Below are 23445 nucleotides of genomic sequence, written 5' to 3'. Positions count from 1 at the left end.
CCACCCCCTCCCCCCTAACTTCTTGCTATGTGCTCAAGTTGACACAAACATTTGCAGAGGGACTAGTATTGATGAGCCTTGCATGTCTGAAGAATCTCCGAGTTCGAAAGATGAATTGACTAGAAAAGAGTAATTTTGGTTAATGTACAAAATTTGATCAAGCTTACCATGATTTTACTTTGTAGCTTTCTTACTTCTCCTGACTTTTCTCTGTAGCGCTCTCGCAGACTGTTATCGTCTTCCTCTGTGCGCTTCTGTTGAGCACTGTTGCACGACTGAGACAAACACAGAGAATTTTTTTTTTATTTGTACGATTTCTTCTCTTTAACAACATGCTATGGAACAACACCGTTTAAATAGGAAATGTCCATTTATAAATGTTGCGTTAGTAATGTCCTTCGATACATGTCCTATATTAACTTTAAAAAAGCGGATTCTCTCTACGTTCATTCAAAGTGTAAAAGATTTAGTGGCAGCTCCAATTTGCGACAACTGAATTTACATATCGTTTAAGAGCGGTTTTCAGTGTCGAAATAATTTGCTGCTTTGGTTTTGCATTACTACGCTTGGCGATTGGGCTGAAAATCTCCCGCCACTTTTTCAACCAATCCCCCCCCCTTTCCCTTCCCCTTTTTTTTTTTTTTTTTTTTTTTTTTTTTTTTTTCCCCTTTTTGGGCGGTTTTTTTGTGTCGAAATAATTTCTTTCTTGTTTTCATTCACCCCCATATTGGTTTAAAACTCTCGCGCCACTTTCTCACCAATCAGAAGTAAAACCAAAACCAATCGTGGCTCGCTGACACACGTTTTCCCGCGCTTCTTGCCGGCTACATGTATTTGCTTCGAGTTTTGATTGGTTCACTAGATTGCCTGTGCTCTTTGTGATTGTCCAGAGTGATAACTGTTGGTTTTGATTTTACGACACTCAACTCAAAACCGCTCTAACAGCTTGCAAGAATCTGCCTTCTGTCTACCTCGCCTCTAGCTACACTGAACTCCGGAAAGCCATCAAACTACTCTTCATGTTTCTAAAAACGTTAACATAGTTTTCCTCTTCTATCTCTTTACCATTATACGATTGAATATTTCCTGTGCTAACTCTTCCTTGTTCCTTAGTCCTATCACTGCGCTATCTGATCTCCTTGTTGGCGTAAAGGGCTAAGGGTAAAAAGAATAAAAGACCAAAACTGTTTCTCATAACCTGCGTGCAATAGGCCTACATCAATGTTTACAGTAGAAACCCCAATACGCGAGCCTCCCGGCAATCACTTGAACCAAAAGTCGCTTTCCACTGGATTTGCTTCAATCCGGCAGTCAAACACTGTAATTTTAACCCCCAATTTTTCGAACTCCAGATTTCTTTCCCTTGGATATTCGAGAAATCGGGATTCTACAGTATATAAAACGCCTTAAACCAAAATCTAAATTTTTTGAATACACGTTTAAGAAGAAAAACAGGGACTAACTTTTCTCTGTCCGCGGTTTTTATGTGGTGAGTACGCAGAGTACCAAGAGGAAAAGCCAGGAGTATTGCTTTTCTTTCGCAAATACAGCAGGCGAAGCAACAGGCATACATAAAGTAGCTAATTTCTCCCCCTTGTTTGCTAAGCATAATCGTTTCCGATAAACAACTGAAATTCTCCGAATAAACACAGCTTACCTTTCCTTCCACTTCCATCGAGGCTGGTAACTTGCTTGACTTCTAGAAACATCAAATCAAATTCGTTCTTATAACATGCAGAAAGACATGTAAACGCGGTTACGTAGAATCTGAAAAAACCTTAAGCACGATAAACGCTCTCGTGTGCAGCTTTAATTGCCTGTGTAGCTGGCAGTTTCCTCGCTTTGTGACAAAAGCCGCGACGACGAGCGGCGATCGCCGCCAAAAATAGGGGGGGGGGGGGTGGGGTCCCTGCGCCTATTCTTCTTTGCGTATTTTGTCGTCGCGCGCCAACGAAAACGTCAGCTAGTGCTACGTAAAGAGAGCTTGCCTTTCCGGCGGGCGCCACGAAGGGCGCCCCGAAAAATTAACAGTTTGCCCAGACAGTTGTCATAACATTTTTCCAATCGTACAAAACTATAAACTGAGGATTTATTTTCGCTCTGGGTCTTGAATTTAGATGTTGTAAATAAGCATTATCGTGCTATCAGCCCGGGACTATCAGCTTTTTACATGTAAGCAGGCAATTAATACCACACCTGTAGCTTCTCCAGTTCCGCCTGTAGCTCCTCCTTGCTCTTCCGCACATTATCCAATAACTCTGTTGCCTCTTGATTTGACTGCAAGGACTGGACAAGAACAAATTCAACATTAGACTTATATCGATCGGTGTAATCCTGGACCAGAGACCCACAATACCACTTGCTACAAGTTCTGTAAGTAATAAATCACTTAGAACTTACTTTAGTCTGAAATGTCATGGGTCGAGAGGACGCTGACATTTCAGACTAAACTACTTTAGCCAACTTTTGCTGCAGTTCAGATATCCTTTCTTCGCTGTCTTTGGTGACTTTGTCAAGTTTTTCTTGCCATTCCACCATGCTTCTCTTGGCTTCTTCATTCATCTTCACAAAACGAAAAATGGTAAAAATCAACATCAACAAACCGTGGGTACTGTATACTTAAAGATTGATCAACTGGTTGCTTTTCCTAAAGTCGCGCGAAGGCCGATTGCGCGCGCGCGTGTCTGGCGGCATACACCCACTCCGTGTACACGCACTGCCTCGAGATTCTTCTTTACTGAGCAAAGACAACTTCTCATGCTAAAAACGAAATGCTGCGTTGTCTTAGACTGCGAGCAGTCTCTTTTTTTTTTCCTAACGTGAGACGCAATTCCTCTTGTTTCACTGTCGCGGGGGTGGATGGGGAATGGGTCTAGGAGAAAACCCTAATTCACTTTACTTGTACACGCTAGACATTCTGGCCAAAAATAAGTACGCTTTTTTTAGCTTGTATTAACTGATCACCAACTCATGACAGAACTACTCGAGACAAGGTAATAACATAGGCGATTTGAAACAGAAGACGGGGTTAAATGAAAATATTTACCTTTGTCATTCTGGCTTGATGGTCGTTGATTCGGTTCTTGCTGACTTCAAGTAGCTGTAAGATAGAAAATAAAAATAAATAAAATAAAAATAAGTGTTTTGACGTTTGCGCGATACACAGAATGGAAAGTTTCACTTTATATGAATTGACATTTGATAATTCCGTCATATACATCCTCCCCCCCCCCCCCCCCCCAACTTCCCTAAAAAGGGGGCCCAAATTTTTAAAATTTGGGTGCCCGTTATTCGTTATATAGAAAAGTTATATAGTCGCCCGAGGGCAAAAATAATTCGCGGGGATCACACAGTTGATAACCCCCCCTTCCCCCCCCCCCTCTTCTTGAAGGCAAACGCCTATTTTATTCGCCCATTTCGGCATTCGCTCGCTCCGATAAAACGGCCGTTTGATCTCCAAAGAGTTCTTAAGAATTTGTATAAAAAGTTTAACTTAGAAAGAAAAAAGATATTTTCTACTTTAGGATTTGTTGTTAATATTACGTTATTAAAGTCGAACTGATTTCTTTAGATAGCAGAGGCTTGTACATCATACCGTGAGGATTTCACATAGCAAAAACTCGTTATGTTTTCCTTTTCACCTTTTCTTGTGATTTGAGTTCCTCTTCCAGCCTTTGTGCACGTCTACTCGCGATAAATCGATCGTTTTCCATCTGGGCTACAATCTGTTGAAGGTCTTCTAGATTCTCTCTGCGCAAAAAAATATAGCAACAAGAAAGCACATGATAGTATATAAAACATTTTTGCCAGAGAACGCACGTCTTTCAGTGTACAGTCGGTAAAAAAATAAAAATCGTAACCCCTAATATTTGCATGTTTTACAATTGTTTTGTTGTCATTCGTCAGATACGATTAATAAATGGTAGCTCCCTTTTTTCCAGTGAAAAAGGCCAACTGTAAGAGGATTTAGCATTCTTAAGGCTATTCCTGATTTATTTTATTTGTAAGTACTGGGATTTTTCGCCTCGATTCTCATGCACGGGGGCATTTGAGCGTGCGAAATATTATGTACATTTAGGTTACATGTTGTGATTCTTTTAGACCTTGCTAACACAAGATTTTTAGAATACAACTCTCTTTTCTTCGTTCTCCCAAACAACATTAAAAGAAGAAGGATAAAAGTGCGCGAAAGAGGGCAGAGCGCTGTTAGTTCCAGGGAAATACCGTGCGTCTTGCGGGTCGAAATGCAATCCATATAATTTATAAGCACGACCTCCAAACCTGTTTTTCCGGGACTGCAAGGCCAGGTTTGTGCGTTGAAATCACGAAATGTTCAACAAGAGTTTTGTTTACAGTATTCATCCGCTAACCTGCTTTCCTGGTCTCTTAGTTCATTCGCCTTTTCACTGTCCTCTTTCAGTTCAGATAGCAGTTTAAGTGTGGCGGAATCCGTCTTGTTTCTCTCCGCTCTCTCCAGATCTAACCGTCTTTGCAAGTCCTGTTAGCCGAAGAATTTAAGCAATATTAATTTAATTTATTATTAATCCACTGGACTCGCGACAGTTGTCAAGAATAAAAGTTTATTTCGGATATTCAACAAAGGGTTTGGACGAATTCCGACAACGACATAGAAGTCCGAGACTTTCAACTGTGCAAGAGATTTTTTAATTTAATAAAGGTGTCGCGAAGACATAGAATTTGACAAGCCGCGACACCACATAAATTTGGACTAAATTGGGTTTAGGCGACAAAAGACTAGCCCGCCAACCCTTCAATTTTTTACCGGCAAAAAAATAGAAATTATTTCGCTTTTCTGTTCCTCAGTTTTTTTTAATATGTAGAAACAGCAACAGGGTAATTTCTCGCGCAAACGTCGGTAGGTAAGCTTCGTCACTGCCTTCATGAACGAAACAAAACCGAACGTTTTCCAAAAGAGAGTTACAACAAAAGCGGCATGTTAAAACTGTTAGTTACCGCCTAAAATAATAGGATTATATTTCTGCCATCACGAAAAACGTCTGCAACGACTGTGAACGGACTCACGAATTTTGGAATTATGCTAAGATTAAATTGCTTTTGTCTTTGAAACGTCGTTGATTTTAATCTCAAGTTTTAAATCTGAAACACCAAGAGGTGGCATACATATTTACTAAACAACTTTTTTGTAGTGAAAATTCTTCAATCTCCACGGCGTACCGAACGAAACAAAACCGAACGTTTCCGAAAGAGAGCTGTAACAAAAGCGGCATGTTAAAACTGTTAGTAGCTTCCTAAAGTAATAGGATTGTACTCCCGCTATCACGAAAAACGTTTTCAACGACATTAAACGAACTCGAGTATTTTCATTTTTTAATATTCTTCTAACTTTTAAAGTTGAAATTGCTTTTGGCCTTTATACCTCGATAGTCTCAATATCAAGTTTTAGATTTGAAACCTTAAATTTACTGGTGGAGCAACTTTAAAGCAGTCGAAATCCTTCAATCCCCACGGCGTACCTTGACTTGTGTGTCATACAGAACTTTCTCCTTCTCTAGTAGGTCTCTCTCATACTCAGCATTCCGTAGCGTTTTCTCCTTCTCTTCTAATGCAGTTTGCAGGTCTTCCAGGCTCTTTTTCATGCATACACTCTCATCTTTCAATGTGTGGCAAGATTGCAAAGCGTCTTTCAGCTCCTTCGCTTTGATTGTAAGCTTTCTTTTCAGTTGGCTGGGAGGCATTCCAGACGACATGGGGGAATTATCAAGACTTCCGGCTCTGTGTAAAAGACGAAAACAGATTAAGAGTTTAATCCAAAACCTCGCCGAAACATAATCATTGAAAGTCCCAAACTACATCACTTTAAAAGATTAGATTCTTTGTGGCGTCCAAATTTTAAAAAGCGCCGCACTTGAGGCGGGAAAAATTAATAAGCGCCGCGGCCTATCGTGTAAATACGGTACATCACTTTGGAGTAGGTAAATACGATCGCTCAAAATTTGAACATGAACATATGTAGTCCCGAGTACTCAAAGGATAGATAACACTATCCACGGAATAAATCACTATCCAGTGGATAGCGTAGTTTTGTCCGTCAAACGAAAAAAGAGAGAGAGAGAAAGAGAGAAGTTTTTCCTATTTTTTCCCTTTCTAGGAGATATATTAGCTTCTACAGCTACTCTGCAAATCCGAAGTTCAAATAAAGAATAGATGTATGTTTGTTTTGTCAGTAGATAGTGATTTTTCTTATACTGGAAAGCGTTATTCACCCTTTGAACAACTAAATATATAAACAGTGAGAAAGTGAGAATAAAATAACTAGTAGAAAGAATTTCAAAAGTAGTAGCGCTGTTTTCAAACGATTTTTTTGCAAGTTTATCCGAACGGCAACCAATCAGAATAAAGGATCTGTCCTTAACGTGGGAATTTACAACTGTTCCCTGATTGGTTTATCAAATCATCCACGCGCGCGGACCTTTCCGCGCCCCGCGCGCTCATACACTGTAAACGTCTTTTTTTTTTACAGCCACACGCTTTTTTTTTGACAACCTTTGAGGCCAAATTGTTGGTGGTTTCAGGAATAAGGATAACTCAAAATAGAATTAGAGCAGTTTTCGATTGAGTGTCGTAAAACCAAAACCAAAGTAATTACTCCGACCAATCACAAAGGACACAAACAAATCAGTGAACCAATCAAATTGCGAAGCAAATACATGTGTCCGGCACGGAGCGCGGGAAAACGTGCGCGAGCGGGAGACGATTGGTTTTGGTTTCAGTTTTGATTGGCCGAGAAAGTGGCGCGAGATTTTTAAACCAATCACTAAGCGTAGTAATGCAAAACCAAAGCAAACGCAAATTACTTTCGACACTCAAGTGAAAACCGCTCTATACATGTACCACTTACTTTCTAGGTGAGAAAGGAAGATTGATGGCGAGATTCCTTGAGAAAGTAAAGCCCACAAATGGCAGATCTTTGCCCGTGAATCCTTTTCCTTCTTGAGTTAAGCTGTACTTCTCCAGGTGCGTTATTGGATCCGGGCTCTCGGGTTCAAATTCGTCAAAATGGGACGTGTCCGCAGCGCCATCCAAGTTTGGGACGTATGGGGGGACAGCTGAAACAAGCACACAGGGGTTTAAACAATGGGACTGGGCGGAGAGGAAGAGGGGCAGAGAATGCATTGAGACCAATAAGTACTGGGTGGACGGTCTGTTATTAAAAAAGCCGGAAACTTAATACTCAGTGATGCAAGTAATTAGATGAAGGTGCAAGCAATTGGATGAAAGGGATCCCCCTCAAAATTTCTATGTACTTTCTGTGTGCCTGTCTGAGTGTACATTGTATGTATTTCATGATTGTGATAATATGTATTACTAATTAAAATAATTGTACATGGCACACGTGGATCATATGCATTCACCACTGTTTGATATTAGAAGACATCTGTATTTGGCACTGAACAGTTTTGAAAGGATTCTGTACTAGAAGTCATGTACATGTATTTGCTGGTTTTGGGAGATAAGGTGTTGTTAAGTTTTAGCTCATGGTTCGTGAATCCAATGCTGGATACAAAGTCTGGGTTTTAGTCTTAGCAGCCCCATGTCTCTTTGTGCCAGACACCAAAGCTGTGCTCTTGGGATAATTGCAGGGTGTCCGAGGGTTTATGTAAGGAATCTTGTGTGCCCAGCTCTTTAAAGCTTTTATGAACGCAAAGTAAAGTTTTCTAAGTCGCCTAAAGGCAAAAGTAAGTTGCCTCTGGCAGCCGGGCCCTGCTAGAGCACGGCCCTGACACTTTTCTCAAAGTGCATCAGTAGAAATTGGGGAGTTAGAGAAATGGGGGCGGGGGGGGGGGGGGGTGAAAATTGCAGCATTCGACTGAATAAAGGAAATCCAAGAGAAACGACTTTTGGTTTGAGTTATCAGGAGGTTAGAGAAATCAAGGGCTCAAGAAATTGGGATTTCATTGTAGTGCATCACTTACTTTCTTGTAAGCTGTTCCATTCAATGCCACTGAAGAACTGGTGACAAACAAGTCCTTCGTAACCAATCCTTGCTTTACTGTCAGTGCACAAGTTAAGAATCAAATCCTTGGCATTCTTGCTGGCCTGAGCATCTTTAGGAAATTGTAGGGAGGTCTACAAAAAGCAGTAAAATAAGAAATGTTGAAACTTTAGACGACATGTGCAGTGCATATTCAAAAAACAGTAGTTCGAAATTCCAAATAGTCTAGCAGGTTGGTCACCCTCTTGCATCATTCCCAGCACTAACTTTTGTTGGTGAAAGGTGCAGTGGGGCTTGCGCGGTCCACGCTCCACACCCGCTGCTCCAGCCGGGGGACCCCTGGGGAGCGGCGCCCACACTGCATGTGTGCATGGCATTCCCAGGAGTGAATGTTTCCCTTTTTCTCCGGTATTTTTCATTTACTGAGTTTACAATTTATTATGATGCACTATCTCAGTGGTATCATACAAATGAGACATGTATATATTTTTTGATTTCTCGCTCCAATGTTAGGTGAATCTAATATGAATAGTCTGACTTCTTCTCTCTCAGTAACATTCTCATGATTCAGCGGGTTCTCGTCACTACTCAGAGTAAGCATGCAACCAGAGAAGTCACAAAATCAGCTAGTACCATTCCTTAGTTTCAATTTTTTCTACTTTAGTTCTGTAGTTACTCCTCTGCATGACATGTTATTTACCTTGTAATTCATTATTTTGCTGTACGTAATGACAACAGAGTCAGCCTCAAAAGGTGTCTGTCCACACAGCATCTCATAAGCGACCACACCCAGTGACCACCAGTCACATTCCATGCCATATGGGCCTCCTGACCCATCCATACTGGTCAATACTTCAGGTGCGATGTACTCTGGAGTGCCCACTGGCATCTTGCTGTGCACCTGCATTGAAATGGATCATGCAATTAGTTACATTAAAATTATTTGAGGGTAAGTACTGACAGTCCAAGAGTGATGGGGGCTGTGTTACTAGGGATAGTTTATCTCTACGAAGCACCAGAGGGTGGCCATGGGGCGAAGAAGCTTCGTCCACAAGCTAAGGTCTACATTAGGACGTTTAGTGTGATCATCCGGGTGAGAGTAGTTGTTGGTGACTGACTGACGTTTCAACAACCTGAGCGGAAATACATTTAATCTTCAGAGTCAAGTGAAAAGTTGTTGTCAGTCAATTAAGTTATAGGTCTGGCCCATTGAAGTCGATTTGTCAGTTTAGCTGTGATGTTGTTAGCTGTAAGACTCGTGTAAAGTTTGTCAACAGTAATTGTTCAGTTGTGATCCATTTATTGTTAGTCATATTAAGGCGTTCTGTTAGCAATTTGTTCGTTTGTTGGTTCTGTTTACTGTACGTCGTGAATAAGTCATTTGTGACTGGTGCTGGTAGTTGTTGACATCTGTTGATAGGTGTCTGTAACCCAGAGTGCAAAAAGAGATTAACGGATTTTCCAGCCTTCCTTGTAGGTAAACTGAACAGCTCTGGGGTGTTGATCAGAGCACTGTGAGAGTAAAGTTGTCTGGGATCGCACCCAGATTACTTAATGACTAAGTACAGTAATACTATGGATTCATGAGAAGAATTTATGTGGCTTACATGTATACTGTATGTAATGTACCTTCTTGTCTCCTGAAAGCCTGGCTGATGAACCAAAATCTGCCAATTTAATGTGTCCAGTCCGATCAACAAGAACATTGTCAGGCTTGATATCCCTTGTAATGAAATCCAGAAACCCAAAAGTTAAGTTTGTGAACTAGCTGTTCTGAATATGGTGGATTGAAGCTACATACATGTACATGTACACCATACATGTACATGTACACCATACTCAATAATTTTACAGATAATATGTACTCTGACTTGATACTTTTAATACTACTGAGTTTCCTTAGAATTTTTCAAGCCCTGCAGGGACAAAGAAGGTGTAAAAAATTATTGAAACATGCCCAACCAATAATGAAAGTACTTTATCTTAGTGATAATCCATCCGATTAAATAAGGAATTTATTTACTTGTAGCTCCAAAATCCTTAAATGGGGGCACTACTTAACAGTGTAATACAGAGAACACTAACAGTGCAATACTGTTTCATATCATGTGCGATTTCTTAACCAGTTGTCATAATGCATACATATGGTCAATGCAAAAGATAAGTGGGAATACCCGACTTTATCGTTTGTCCAAGTCAATATTAATTTAATATAAAGGTTAACAGTCACAAAGTTTACCTGTGCACATAACCCAGTACATGCAGGCTGTGAATGGCGACGACCATCTCCGCCAGGTAAAACCGTGCAACATCCTCCTCCAGGATGTCATCATACTTGCTTAGCAACGACAACAGGTCACCACCAGGGTGGTACTCCATCACAAGGTACAGATTATGGATGTCGTGAAAGGCGTACTGTAGTGCAGTTATCCATGGGTTATTGCACAGTGCCATAATCTCTCTTTCTTCTTCATAGAAGGCAACCTAAAAAAGATGCAGTAGACAGTTTAATTGGTCTTCTTACAGAGGTCCATTATAGGGAAAATGGAGAAAAGAAAATGGAGGTCTGTTCCAACCTGCATGGAACTCTGTCAACCAGTATTTTTTTTTTCATACATGTACACCCAAACTGAAAAAAATTAAATTCCAGCTTGGCCTTTGGACAAGTGGCCCTCAAATTCTGCTTGACTGGGGCAGTTGCACACTTCAACTTAGTATACTTTTTAATTTTAAATCATGAATACATGTGTAGGCGGCCTGAGAAAATTTGGCCTGGAATCGCCGAGGAGTGTGGCGCGGGGATCAAGAACCAATTGGCGGCGATTCTGGAAGGGGCTGGTGGCCTCCCTGCGGGCCGCCTCACGCGCCGTCCGACTGGACCCCCAGGGAAGGGAGAGGTCGCCCCGTGGCGTCGCCCGGAGCGGCTGTATGGGTTTCGCTGGCAGTGTTGTGCGGGCCCAGTTCGGCTCGCTGGCGGCTGTTGTCAGGCCTATGCTCCACCTGGAGCGATGGGCCTAAGTAAGTAAGTAACATGTAGTAGGCAGACCACTTTCCTCATGGCCCTTGCCCATCAGGCAAGTGTGCATGAAAAGTAACTTGCCTGGCTAGGGAAGTCAACTTAGCTTGTCCCGACAACCAGATCAGGGCTCAAAAAGAGCCATCTGGTCATATGGGATAATCACATTTTGCTGCCGGGCAAGTGACTTCATTATCCATTGCCTAATGGGCAATGGCCCAGGCAAGACAAAAATTTTTTCTTTTCTAGCATGACCTATAGTAACTCACTCAATACTTTTTTTGTTGTACATAAGCTTGATTTGGTTTAAAAAGTTGGGAACAGTTTTTTAACCATGCACAATCCTTGCAGAATGGTGCTTTCTAAATGGATAGCTGACAAGTACACTGGGCCCGGGGGCTCCCAAAGACTAAGGAGGTATTATCATGATACCAGCACTACTGTCATTCCCATGCGAGAAAAAAAAAAAAAAGGGTTAAAAAAACGTTTTTTTTGGGGGGTGGGTTTTATATGCCGAAAAAAAGAATATAAAATAATGAAAAGTTGTCAGCCGAGTCACACCACGTTTACATGACACCGAAACAAATTTATGTAACACAGGGATGTCACTAAGGGACGGCTGCCAGCTAATTTCACCGACTGAAAGAAGAACTTATATCCGGCTGAAATTTCACATGAAAACAATGACTTAGATAAACTTTTGGAGCTGCCAAGGCCAGAAAGGCCAGCTGGGCTTGTTGGTGAGCCCACTAAGCGTTTTCTTAGCTACATCCCTGGTAACAGTCAGAATAAAAATCTCGCTCCAGTACAGAAACCGGGGGTGAACTCACACCGGTTAGGACTCGCTCCGGCATCACATTTTTGGGTGATATCATGTAAATGAATACAGAGCCACAAGAGAGGACCTGGATGAACTCACACCTGTATGAAAGTCGTCCAGGTATCATGTTATCACCGCCTTACACATCAGAATATGGGAAACTACACCAGCCCTGTACTCTTGCCATGGAAAGAGCAAGGTACTGTCAGTCTGTTACAGCAAGCGTCCCATATAAAGAGAAATAAACCGATTAACTACTAACAGTTTATGTACTCACACTTTCTTGTGCCAAGGTTTGCGACTTTTTTAATGTCTTCATGGCAAACACATCTCCGCTTTGTTTATCTTTGACTACCTGAACCTGTTATATAAACATATTTATGATATTAATTATGAATATATGACAATGTTTTGTTTGCTGTCTTGTTTGTATATTACATGTATGCTGCCTATAAACTATTAATAATAAACAGGTTATACTTTAAAAATAAATATTAAATTTAAACATATCTTGGCAAGATTTCCGCACAGCCCCATACATTAATTATGCATGCAATTTTCTGACTGACTCGTTCTTTTCATATTGCTGTTTGTGTATAGTGATAGTATGAATAGTTGCATACATAAATGTATGGGACTGTGCGGAATCTTCCCATTTCTTTAAAAGCAAATAAAAATTTCAAAAATTCTACATGTACTAGGTGAACCCTGATTGAGCCCTTTATATAATATTGCTTAGGTCTAAAATGAAAACAATATTCAAGATATTGTATTCCTTAATATCCCATTGGGCAATCACTTATAAATAGAATTTCAAATGCTCAGAAACATTTGTGGAATGCTCTTCGGTTATTTCCTGAAGCATTTTTATCCTGCTGTCCGTTAACTTTCAAAGGGAAAATAAAATTCAGGGACTGCTTTGATTTGGATCATCAAGCTGTCAGTTAGTAAGCTTAATATATAACGTATTTGGTTATGATTTGATTACCTGCCCAAAATGTCCTCTTCCAATTGTGTTGAGTACAATGAAATCATCTTTGCTCAAACAAAGCTTCCGAAGATCATCGACCATGGGCTGGTCTGTGGAATGTAGAAAATAAGAATCGCAATTATCTAATTAACCACTACTCAAAAGGAATTGCAGCATTAGATCGATGGAAAGAGCATTCATCGTGATTTTATCGCGTCTTAACTGTAGATACTGTAGATCTATCGATGCACACCCCGAAGAGCTAAGAGTAAATGTTTATATGAGCTAAAACTGTAATTAAAACTAATTCAAAGAGAGATGCAATTGTCCTACATATAAAATTCTTTCGCTGTAAATCTTTTTCAGAAATTTTTAGAGTTTATACAATAATAAATCTGGAAAAGAAAGACTTCAGCTTACATCCGATCGAGGAGACATGTGCAAAGCACAATGTTGAACAGTACTGTAACCACGAACCTTTCGAATTGAATTTAGAATACTATTACTCAATTAATGTCAAAACATTTTGCGTTATTTCAGCGATTACAAAGCACAAAATCTTTCTAATACTTACACTTCTTAACGAATCCAGAAATGCTCTTGTCTTTGAGCATATACTCTGAATTACATTCATCGAAGAGAAGAAGGAAGGCATCCAACAGGGCCTCACGAGTAAAGGCGCCACTCGACTTTCGACCAACATTTTTACCCGCGAAGACCTGATTCAGTTTGGCGCAACGAGTAGAAATCGAATCAACCATTTTTGAGAGAAGTCAACGAGCACATCAGAAAGGCAAAATATCAAGTGGAACGGAAAGAAACCCGCCGATAAATCTCGCAAAATTAGGATAACAAACCAGTTGAAACCGACTAGGAAAACCGTTTGCTGCAGTGACTTGAGCCTGCGAAAATGCCAGCGGTAATCCGCTAAGTGTCCTCTGATTGGTGGGATCCGTTGGAACGAGTAATCTGATTGGTTAATTGCTTGAATGGAGCGAACTTCGAAACACTTTGTGGAATTTTTTTTGTTACGGTAATACAAAAAAGAGAAACTTCCAGTTTATATATTTTATTTCGCGTGTACGCTAATTATTCAGGAATTTCTTAACAGTCTTGTTTGGTAGTACATAGGATATATAAATTAACAATTATTGGATGAGGTTGAGCATGATAGCGATAATTATCAAGGCCAAAGTTTCTGTTATCTGCCGAAGCCGAAGGCTGAGGCGGATAACAGAAACTTTGGCCTTGATAATTATCGCTATCATGCGAAAACCGAATCCAATAATTGTTTTATTATGCACATTCCTGAGCTGCACTTGTAAAGACAAGAGCGCGCACAAAATCTGCACAAAATCTGCAAAATCTGAATGCATAAAACTATTGTCTGTAGGTATGACGTCACTTCTACATATGTAAAATCTAATGTCTGTAGGTATGACGTAAGAGAAACAGCAAGCAAGAATTAGCTGCGTGCTTATAGCCAATCAAAATCAAGCTGGTGACACCAATGTATAATAATATGGAATATCCCACGAGTCACTTGTATTTTCTCGGTATACACACGAGCCTTTAGGCGAGTGTGTATACGAAGAAAATACAAGTGACAAGTGGGATATTCCATAGTATACCACGAGAAAGTGTTGTGTAACTATTTTATACCATGCCATAGAAAATACGCTAACTACATTTCATCGAGAATAAGATCGCAGCGCACGATGGGAAGGTTGGGTTGAATACTTAACAATAATTCTGCGAAATCGCGCGGAATATCGCCTGATACTTAGCCGACGAGGCCGTAGGCCGAGTTGGCTAAAATCAGACGATATTCCGCAAGATTGAGCAGGATAATTGTTTTATTATTCAACAAATTGCCAACCAAACACTTTTTGCAGAAAGAAAAACTATAATTATGCAGCGCTTTACAAGATTTCGGACGAATCTTCGCAACCTACATACTAAGATCGCAGGATATCTGTTATGTACGGATGACAGATATCGTTAACATTTTGACATTTTGACCATATATGGGCAGCGCGCGCATGTGTTGAATAATAATGTCGAATATACAACGGCTTTCCTGTATTCTGATTGGCATGTTTTTTTTCTAGAACAGTGCCTGACAGTGGTTAACACATACCGACATCCAGGCATAGTTCTAGGCATATTAACTAATCGATGATCAATGACATCAATCCCCGGGCATCAATCTCCTCAAATCAATGAGTAATCGATGGGTAATCAGTTGATTAGTTGATTAGTTTGATTATTGGAATATAATATGATTGCCTTGATTTTAAGTGCAGTTAAGGTTAGTTCCAATGCACATTGATTTCATCTGTTGGTAGTCTATGCAGTATTTTATAATTTTTAGAAACAATTTTAAGAACACCCCGAACCCCTCCCCCCAAATACGCGTGTTCTTTTATACGCGGGTTTTTTGTTGTCAGCTGCCGGTTATTTTTCATTTGAACTTGCTATGCCATGTACAGCACAAAAATGCTAGCTCCATGACAGCGGCTCATAATGTTCATAAGTTTACTGGTCATTAATAGGGCAAAAAATTAGCATACATAGCATAAATAATGGTTATTTTCACATCTCCTCCCCCTTCTCGCCCCGGGGGGGGGGGGTACTTGACCTACATTTATGTATAGGAGTGCCGCTGGGGGTTTGAAACCCTGACCCTGTTTAGGACAATAAAAACTTAAAATACCTACCCTGTGTAGGACACACCCCTTATTTGAAAACCCTATTTAGGACAAAGGACAACATCGACAATCGCTTTTTTTGTTATTGCGTCCGGTACGCGATGTTCGACGCATTGAAATGCGAAACACCGATCCCAGCAAATAAAATAATGCTTTTTATTGCAGCGAAAGCGAAAACAATGTAAATACTCGACGACAGTCTTGCAGCCATACCCTGTCTAGGACAGGTTCAGGCCCTGTTTAGGACAGAGGAGCTTGAAATTATATACCCTGTTCAGGGCCGGAGGAGTCAAAAACCATACCCTATCCAGCGGCACGTCCCCGTATAGGCCATTTTAGGGGAGTGCCCTCCCCCCGGGTTCTCGTCCCAACCCCTCTTAGTTGGTCTCCGCGTTTAGGCAGGGGCACTTAGAAAAGTTCGGATAAGGGTGCTCCGCTGGGGTCAAGACCTTTCCTGTTTCAGACCAAGCCACCCCATCTGAGACTGTTATCATCAACAACACTACAAAATGATTGTGTTGAAACGAAGCTAAGCTCAGAATTGTTTTGGTTCGCTAAAGTAAATGACAAGACCCAAATGAAAAGTAACAAACTTTACCGCATTGCAAAGCCTTATTTTATGCCAAAAATATGGTTTTAATTTCTTTCTGAGCAAAATTTTACAGATCTTCCCATAAATTCTGTGCTGTGAATGATTTAAATAATTATATCTTGCATTTATGGGCCACCGTACGTTAAATAGTTTAGATAGATAAACTTCATAGATAGATAAACTTTATTAATGTGTCAAGGCCACATAGCCTGGGAAAATCCCATACTAATTTGGGGACACAATTAATAGGTATTAAAAAAATATGTAAAAAGGGAATTTAAAATACTTAGAGCTATATAAAATATTTATGATAATCAGATATTAAAAATTATTTATAAAGCGAATTTAAAATACTTAAAGCTATATAAAGATAATTATGACAAGCAGATATAAAAAATATGTAAAAAGAGAATTAAAAATACTTAAAACTGTATAAAATAATTATGAGGAGCAGAGGGAACAGCCCTTGTAGCCATCATCTATGAGCAGAGTAATATCGTATTTGCGTATCTGTTTCCTAAAAATATTTAAAGTTTCAGCTGATCTTATGTCTGGGGATAATTTTCCCAACAATTTTGGTCCAAGATATCGCAAAGAATGTTTACCATATGTAACCGTATTGAAACTTGGTGTGGAAAAGTCTGACTGTCTTAAAAAGTAGGAAGAATTATGATTATTAAAAATATTACAAATATAGGTAGGACATGGTCTGTGCCTCACTCTGTACATTGGGATGCAAATATCCTGCAAACGCTTGTTCATAAGTGTTGGTAACTCAGCTCTTTTGAGTAATTGTGAATAGCTTGAAATCTTGTCTCTATAAACCGCCCTCAATCCTCTTTCTTGCAACCTTTCTAGTTTTCGCGCGTCACTAGATCTACAAAAGTGCCAAACTAAATGGCAGTACGTTAGGTACGGTAAGATTGCTGATTTAAATAGAACTAGCTTGGCCTTTGTTGGAATTAAGTTTCTTAGTCTCATGATAACGCCGATCCTTTGACTTCCCTTATTACAAATTGAGCTTATATGATCTGTGAAGTTAAGTCTGGAGTCAATTGCAACACCCAGTAGATTGAGACTTTCTACTGATTTGATTTCCTCATTGTTCACACAAATTGCATGTGCCGCGCTGTTATCCTGACTGTAGCCCATGTTCATAGTTTGATATTTTTGAGGTTTCCAGCAAGAAGATTGTGATCGTACCATTTAGTAGCAGTGCGCGCACTGTCCCTTAGCTTGGACGTTACACTGGATTGGTTGTCGCTTGTTTACCAGAATAGAAGCATTATTTTTGACTTAATAAAAATAAATAAATGTGGAGTTCCCCTTTTAGGCTGGCCTAAATCTATATATTATCATTGTAACGGTCTCGTCGTAAAAAATGACTAACGAGAAAATTAAAAATCCATGGTGAACTGATGAGAAAATTAAAAATCTAGTGTAAAGCAGTCCGTTGGTCAAACTTGATCCGGCAGCAAAAACAAACAAAATTATTACAACAAGCCAAACATTTAATGAGTCAAAACCTGCGATTAACGCATTTTTTAAAATTCGAAGGGGAAATTTGTATTCACATACTACGCAAAAAAGAATACATGAGATACTATGGACCTTTGGTTTTACAGAAATTAAACAGAAATTTATCTTTTCATCCTTAATTGGTTCAGTTGCATGTGCGATTCACAAGGTCACTCTGACCAAGAAAAACATGAGCCAATCAGTTTTTTAATAGCCAAACTGAAAAGGCCTAAATTCTCTACTGTGCTCTGCAATATGCAATTGCCAATTTTCATTGTCCCAAGTGGTCCCGGATGTAGTGGTCGCACTGTTATCCATTACATCACAGTGGGTTGTTCTTGTTTCCAAGAGAAAACATTTAATTTTCTTCGCAGAGCTTAAAAGCGTTGCTTCAGTAAATCGATTATCAGAATTGCCCTCTACTGCATTGAGTTGACAACTCGAAATTTGCGCAAAATGGGTTCAACCTTGAAATTGTGGAGTTGCTTCTTTTTTATCTTTCTTTGCATTGGTGAATATTTTTGCCATCCCAGGCATGGACCATGGAAGAGAGTTCACGAGGTAGGGCTATAGTTTGAAGCAGGTTCCTATAGCTTTCTCTTCGAATAGCAGCGAGCAACAAACATGAACGTGCGTGTAGCAATTGTTTCCTTCTTCTTTGTGCAACCATTTCAAAGAAAACGTAGGCAAAGATCGCAATTAAGCTCATCTATCTCATATTTCCTTCAGCTTGAATATAGTACTTCTAGGTCTACCGTAAACTTAAATTCTTGCAATTCCAAGTGTTGTGGCAAGGACAGTATGTCGAATACGATTTTATAGCTTGCATTTTAGTTTGAAAAATTATGACCCGCGAAAGAAAATGTACGAAAGTTCAAATGGCGACTACTTAAGCCCTAGCCAAACGGCAACTCAAGTGGACGCAAGTATATAGTCGCAAGTTGAGTTGTGTACAAACGTACGTTGGGTGGCCAAACGGACTCGCAAGTGCACGCAAGTTGTCAAAAAAGCCATTTAAATGCTAGTGCGCGCGCTACAATTCAGTATTTGAAACAAGCAGCAAAACTTGCGTTGCATTGACTTGCGTTGGGTGGCCAAACGGTGAAAAACTTGCGTTCACTTGCGTGCAAATTTGATTTCGACCAAAGTGAACGCAAATCATCGAAAGTCAACGCAAGTGCTTTAATTTCTTTTCTTTAATGTAGATAAGTTATTGCCTTTTTGTAAATTTATTTATTTATTTATTTATTTATTTTCTCTTTTTCATTTTCTTCTTCACCTCCCGCCTCGAATATCTAGGCTAATTGCGGGAGGTGAAAAATATTGTAAATAATCTGATTGCCTAAATAAAGTTTTGTTGTTGTTATTGTTGTTGTTGTTGTTGTGCACGCAAGTCCTGGCCAAACGGAGGCCTTAACGCTTCCGTTTGACCATGCAGGGTTAAGTCACTGTACAATATACTTATTCAAGTATCTAATTCTAGCAAACTACCAATGAAAACAAACAAAGAGTGGACAGGATTGAAAGGTATGTTAGCTTCACTGTATCCAAACAACACTGCACATAAAAACATGAGCATGTGAATCTAAGCAGCGATCGAGTATTACAGACGCCTTAGGAAGAGAATATTTGCATGTTTAGAGCAGTTTTCAAGTAAGTGTCGTAAAACCAAAACCAAAGTAATCACTCTAGCCAATCACAAGGAAAACAGACAATTCAGTAAACCAATCAAAACTCAAAGTAAATACATGAAACCGGCGCGAAGCGCCCAAAAAGCGTGCTCAAGCGAGTCACGAGATTACTTCTGATTGGCTGAGAAAGTGACGCGAATTACTTTCGACAATCAAGTGAAAACCGCTCTATATCCATGAGAAGTCAACAAAGTTAAGGCTAGATAGACATTGCTGCATGCCTTACTGTTGCCGCTTAACAAGTCTTGTTTGTTTTTGATACCTTTTTCCCCATTTTTATAGAAAAAACAGTAAGAGCGAGAATGAAAAGGGTTGGTATGTGCCCAACACAAAGTGAAGGAGGGGAGAGGGGGTTGAGGGAAAACGCGCAAACGCTTCAAGCTGTGATAAGTTTGCTACTGTCCGCCCACATTAGAGCGGTTTTCACTTGAGTGTCGAAAGTAAATTGCGTTTGCTTTGGTTTTGCATTACTACGCTTAGTGATTGGCTAAAAAATCTCGCGTCACTTTCTCAGCCAATCAGGAGTAAAACCAAAACCAATCGTGACTCGCTCGCGCACGTTTTCCCGCGCTTCGTGGCGGCTACATGTATTTGCTTCGAGTTTTGATTGGTTCACTGGGTTGTCGGTGTTTTTTGTGATTGGCTAAGAGTGATTACTTTGGTTTTGGTTTTACGACACTCAATTGAAAACTGCTCTACTTGTACTCAAGGCGATTTGCACTTACACCTGCTACACTAGGAGGACAAGTAGAATTTCAAGCTTACGCAAGCTGCTACACTACTGCGTTAAACTACGTGCGTAAATGAAACAAGACAAAAATATAGAAAAGAACAAATTTATCTTGCACCAGCTGTCTCACTCCTCAATAAATCGCAACTGTCGATGGTTTTATATCTTTTCTGTCCTTAGTTTGAGCGCCCGTGAAGCGGACAACGTAGTCAGGGGAATGCAAGCGCAAGGAAAGTCCGGCGGGAAGGATAAAGGATCCCTGGTAATAAAAGTAGATGTGGAATGATATATAATTTTGTTACAAAAAGTATCTTAACAACCCACTCTATTCTTTAGACCTTTATTACTTTTGGGATTACATTAAAATAACAGAATCAAATAAAATTTGAAATATAGTTGCGACGCTAGAGGCCGGCCCGATGAAGAGTTTTTCATTTGAATTTTTTGGGTCATGTTAGCATAGTGTAGCTGGTGACGAGGCAGAAAAAATAAATCAAACGACTTACAATTGCAAAGAGATAAACAAACATTTTGGCTGGGAAGTTGGTATGTCTATTTTGCCTGATCCGAAATGTCTGTTAAGGTCCGGGCGTTATACACAAAGATTACTTGAAATCGGAGGATCAAAACGATACAATCAGAAAACCGACCATACTCTGAAGACATTGAATTTCTGTGTCACAGAAGCGCGCACTGGCTGATGGTTGAGTGCGCTCCTTTATTAGAACTGTGTTTCGCCCAATTCGGTCTGTAACCACACTTCGTATTACAAAAATCTCAATTTTGTAAATGACTTGTATAATCCTCGTCACACAGACCAAATTGTATTCCTCTCAGTCCTTTTGCCTTTATTAACTGAGTGTATAAATATTACATATTGTTGAATATGTCTTGTTATTTTTTGTTTACAGATTGATCCCGACCATATGATCTTGGGAACAGATTATCTCCCGTAGTAAATGCATGTTACCAAGGTAAGAGTTTCAAGATAATTAGTCTTGCTGCAACCGATCTCTAATCCCATAGTACAAAAACGCCATAGCCACACGCTAGCCAAAAACATGAACGCGGAGATTCGTAGAATTAGCTGAGGCATTTACAGTCGAACCTATTTATGGCGCACGCCAAAGTGACGATATGGGTATCTCTATAATGGAGTGTTTGTCTACAATGGTAAAAAATATATGATTTATTTGTTATTTTAGTTTCCCGTGGAACCAAGAGAACTGCCCGTTGCACTAAAAGCTAAAGGGCTGTGCAATAATTATCGGAAGGAGGAGGGAGGGGGGAGGGGGGGGGGGGTCCAACACGAGTACAACGGGGCTTAAAGTTGACTAAACCGCCCCCGTACAAAGGCTGAAATAAAATCTCACCCCCTTGTAAAATTTAAAAACTATAGTTCAACCCCCCCCCCCCCCCCCCCCCGCCATCTCCGGCCCCCAACTCGGAAACGTGATGATAGCTTCTTCAGTGACAGGACGTGTAAATTGCATACAGGGCTGTCTATAGCTTGCCAGCACCGGTATAAATCTAACCCAGCTATAAGCATTCAAGAGAATGTTGCCAAGCTGATGAAAAAGTACAAAGCAACATATATATCCAATTGGATTTCACAACTGATCGACACCCGGACGATTAAGAAGAAGCTGAAAAAAGCAAATAAGGAAGAAAGAAGCTGCGGTAAACAGAAAAGCTTGTGGTATTTTCATCTCATGAGAACGACAAAACAATAGATAGTGAATATGACCCTGAGCTGTATGGTGTCCACCAATTAAATTGAGGAAAAGTCGATTTGTAAACACTTTCTATTTGATTTCGCTAACCGACAAAGCTTGCTTGAGAAACTTGTTGAAGTGCAACTCCAGGTTCTTCCGTGGAGCAGCTGAGATAGCGGTTTAGGGGCTTCTGTACAAATTAAACCAGCTTGACAAGGAGGCAGAAAATGAACAGAACTGATGAAATCAGAAAAAAAAATAATTCGAAAAAAGACATACCGTATTTTCTCGATAAAACGCCCCCGGCGTTTATTTCAAACTTGGCCCGATAGGGCCGGCATTTATTTAAATTCAGGAGTTTTTTCAAGCCCTAAGTTTCTAAGAAATGATTTTTATTCATTATTTTTGACAGCTATATAATTAGACATTATTTTGAAAGCATATTAAACCTTTAATAATTGTTTAAGGGGTATATTTTCAAACACAACTTGGAGACCCGGCGTTTATTCGGGGCCCGGCGTTTAATCGAGAAAATTACCTTATTATAGGAAATTAACGATACATGTTATTAACGCGAATTTCAAAAATTCGCGTTAATTTTATTGACGTTAACTTTTTTACTATAAGGATTTAACCGGAACTTTTCTTAAATTCGCGTTAATTTTGTTCGCGTTTAAAATTCTTCCTTATATTTCTATAATAAGGTAATCACCTGCGATGCCCTCTATTTTATTAAACATGCATTTTATACAATAAGTAAAGAAAACGGTAATTTTGTCGAAAAATAAATATCACCCCTCTTCTTTCCCTTGAATAATTACGCATCAACCCTCCCCCCCCACCCCGCCCCGCTCTCGCTGTGTTACTTTACACTCTGCCCCCACCCCTCCCGATAATTATTGCACAGTCCCTAGGCATATTTTTCGAGATTTTCAATTGAACGCAAGGTTTAATTGGTTCCGTACTTTTTTTATCAACAGGTTACTCTGGACTTACTGCCGGTTATCTGCCAATCAGCTATCAAGGAATAAAAAAGGATGCATTCATTATAAATAAAGTGAATTTGAGCCTGAATGTCTTTGTTGTCGTTTGATTTTTAAAACTTATTTACTAGTTCCTACTGCATCAGCAGCAATCAATAAAAGTATGGAAAACTGCGCAGTGTTAAATCAGACAGAATGTTGAGATATTTTTCCCCTGAAATAGAGATGCTAATTTTTAAATCAACGGCGAGCCTTGGGCCCATTATAATTTCGCCAGTTGTCCAATCCCTAGCCTGTCAGCAGGTCAGGTATACACCAGAACGTAACGTAAAACAAAGCAAATTTAATAGCTGCGAACTTCGCAGGTTTCAAAGAGAACAACGTTAATGCTATAGGCTACTGCTACAGAGTTTATGCGATTTACTTTTAGAGAAACAGTCCGTTAATTCGCCTTTTCTAAGGTGGGATTTGGAAGAATCGGTATCAACCTCCACACCCGGGCCTCCACAAACGAACTGAACGTCTATAGCACGGCGTGGCACAGTTCGTGTTTTGAGGGGCGTTCTAACTGGTGTACGATTTTATTTCAAAATAATTTCAACGTTTTGGACTACAGCACGCTGTTTGTTTTCACTTGTCATGTATTGACATGGTTCGAGTTATTGACGGTAAAATTATATAGAAAATGACCTGAAGGGAAACAAAAGTTGGTTCGAGTTAGCGC

At 39.9% G+C, this 23445-nt stretch overlaps 1 protein-coding gene and 1 long non-coding RNA gene across 3 annotated transcripts in view; one reads left to right on the top strand and one right to left on the bottom strand.

The window, feature by feature from the left end:
• LOC144646384 (citron Rho-interacting kinase-like) overlaps window positions 1-13657 on the bottom strand; it is a 34219-nt gene extending 20562 nt beyond the window's left edge. Inside the window, exons 1-17 of one of the 2 annotated variants that reach the window (XM_078505940.1) lie at window positions 13356-13657; window positions 12800-12891; window positions 12089-12172; window positions 10215-10459; window positions 9605-9698; window positions 8676-8876; window positions 7956-8109; window positions 6881-7088; window positions 5496-5754; window positions 4371-4498; window positions 3642-3750; window positions 3047-3100; window positions 2455-2562; window positions 2197-2286; window positions 1658-1699; window positions 1066-1155; window positions 168-275 (exon numbers count right to left, since the gene is read on the bottom strand). In XM_078505940.1, coding sequence (XP_078362066.1) covers window positions 168-275; window positions 1066-1155; window positions 1658-1699; window positions 2197-2286; window positions 2455-2562; window positions 3047-3100; window positions 3642-3750; window positions 4371-4498; window positions 5496-5754; window positions 6881-7088; window positions 7956-8109; window positions 8676-8876; window positions 9605-9698; window positions 10215-10459; window positions 12089-12172; window positions 12800-12891; window positions 13356-13542 — 2253 coding nt within the window. In that variant the 5' untranslated portion in view covers window positions 13543-13657. Of the gene's footprint in view, window positions 1-167; window positions 276-1065; window positions 1156-1657; window positions 1700-2196; window positions 2287-2454; window positions 2563-3046; window positions 3101-3641; window positions 3751-4370; window positions 4499-5495; window positions 5755-6880; window positions 7089-7955; window positions 8110-8675; window positions 8877-9604; window positions 9699-10214; window positions 10460-12088; window positions 12173-12799; window positions 12892-13201; window positions 13235-13355 lie in introns of those variants that run through there. The other variant, XM_078505941.1, reaches the window with a different exon arrangement.
• Window positions 13658-17898: 4241 nt separating this feature from the next.
• LOC144645625 (uncharacterized) lies at window positions 17899-22811 on the top strand. Its single transcript, XR_013569313.1, has 5 exons — window positions 17899-18163; window positions 19086-19129; window positions 20204-20285; window positions 20935-20997; window positions 22719-22811. It is a non-coding gene; the product is annotated as an uncharacterized LOC144645625 (long non-coding RNA).
• The last annotated feature ends 634 nt before the right edge of the window (window positions 22812-23445 follow it).

The sequence above is a fragment of the Oculina patagonica genome, chromosome 3, assembly GCF_052425735.1.
Source record: "Oculina patagonica isolate OP01 chromosome 3, crgOcupat, whole genome shotgun sequence".
Lineage (NCBI taxonomy): Eukaryota > Metazoa > Cnidaria > Anthozoa > Scleractinia > Oculinidae > Oculina > Oculina patagonica.
This window is presented reverse-complemented; position numbering and strand designations above follow the sequence as displayed.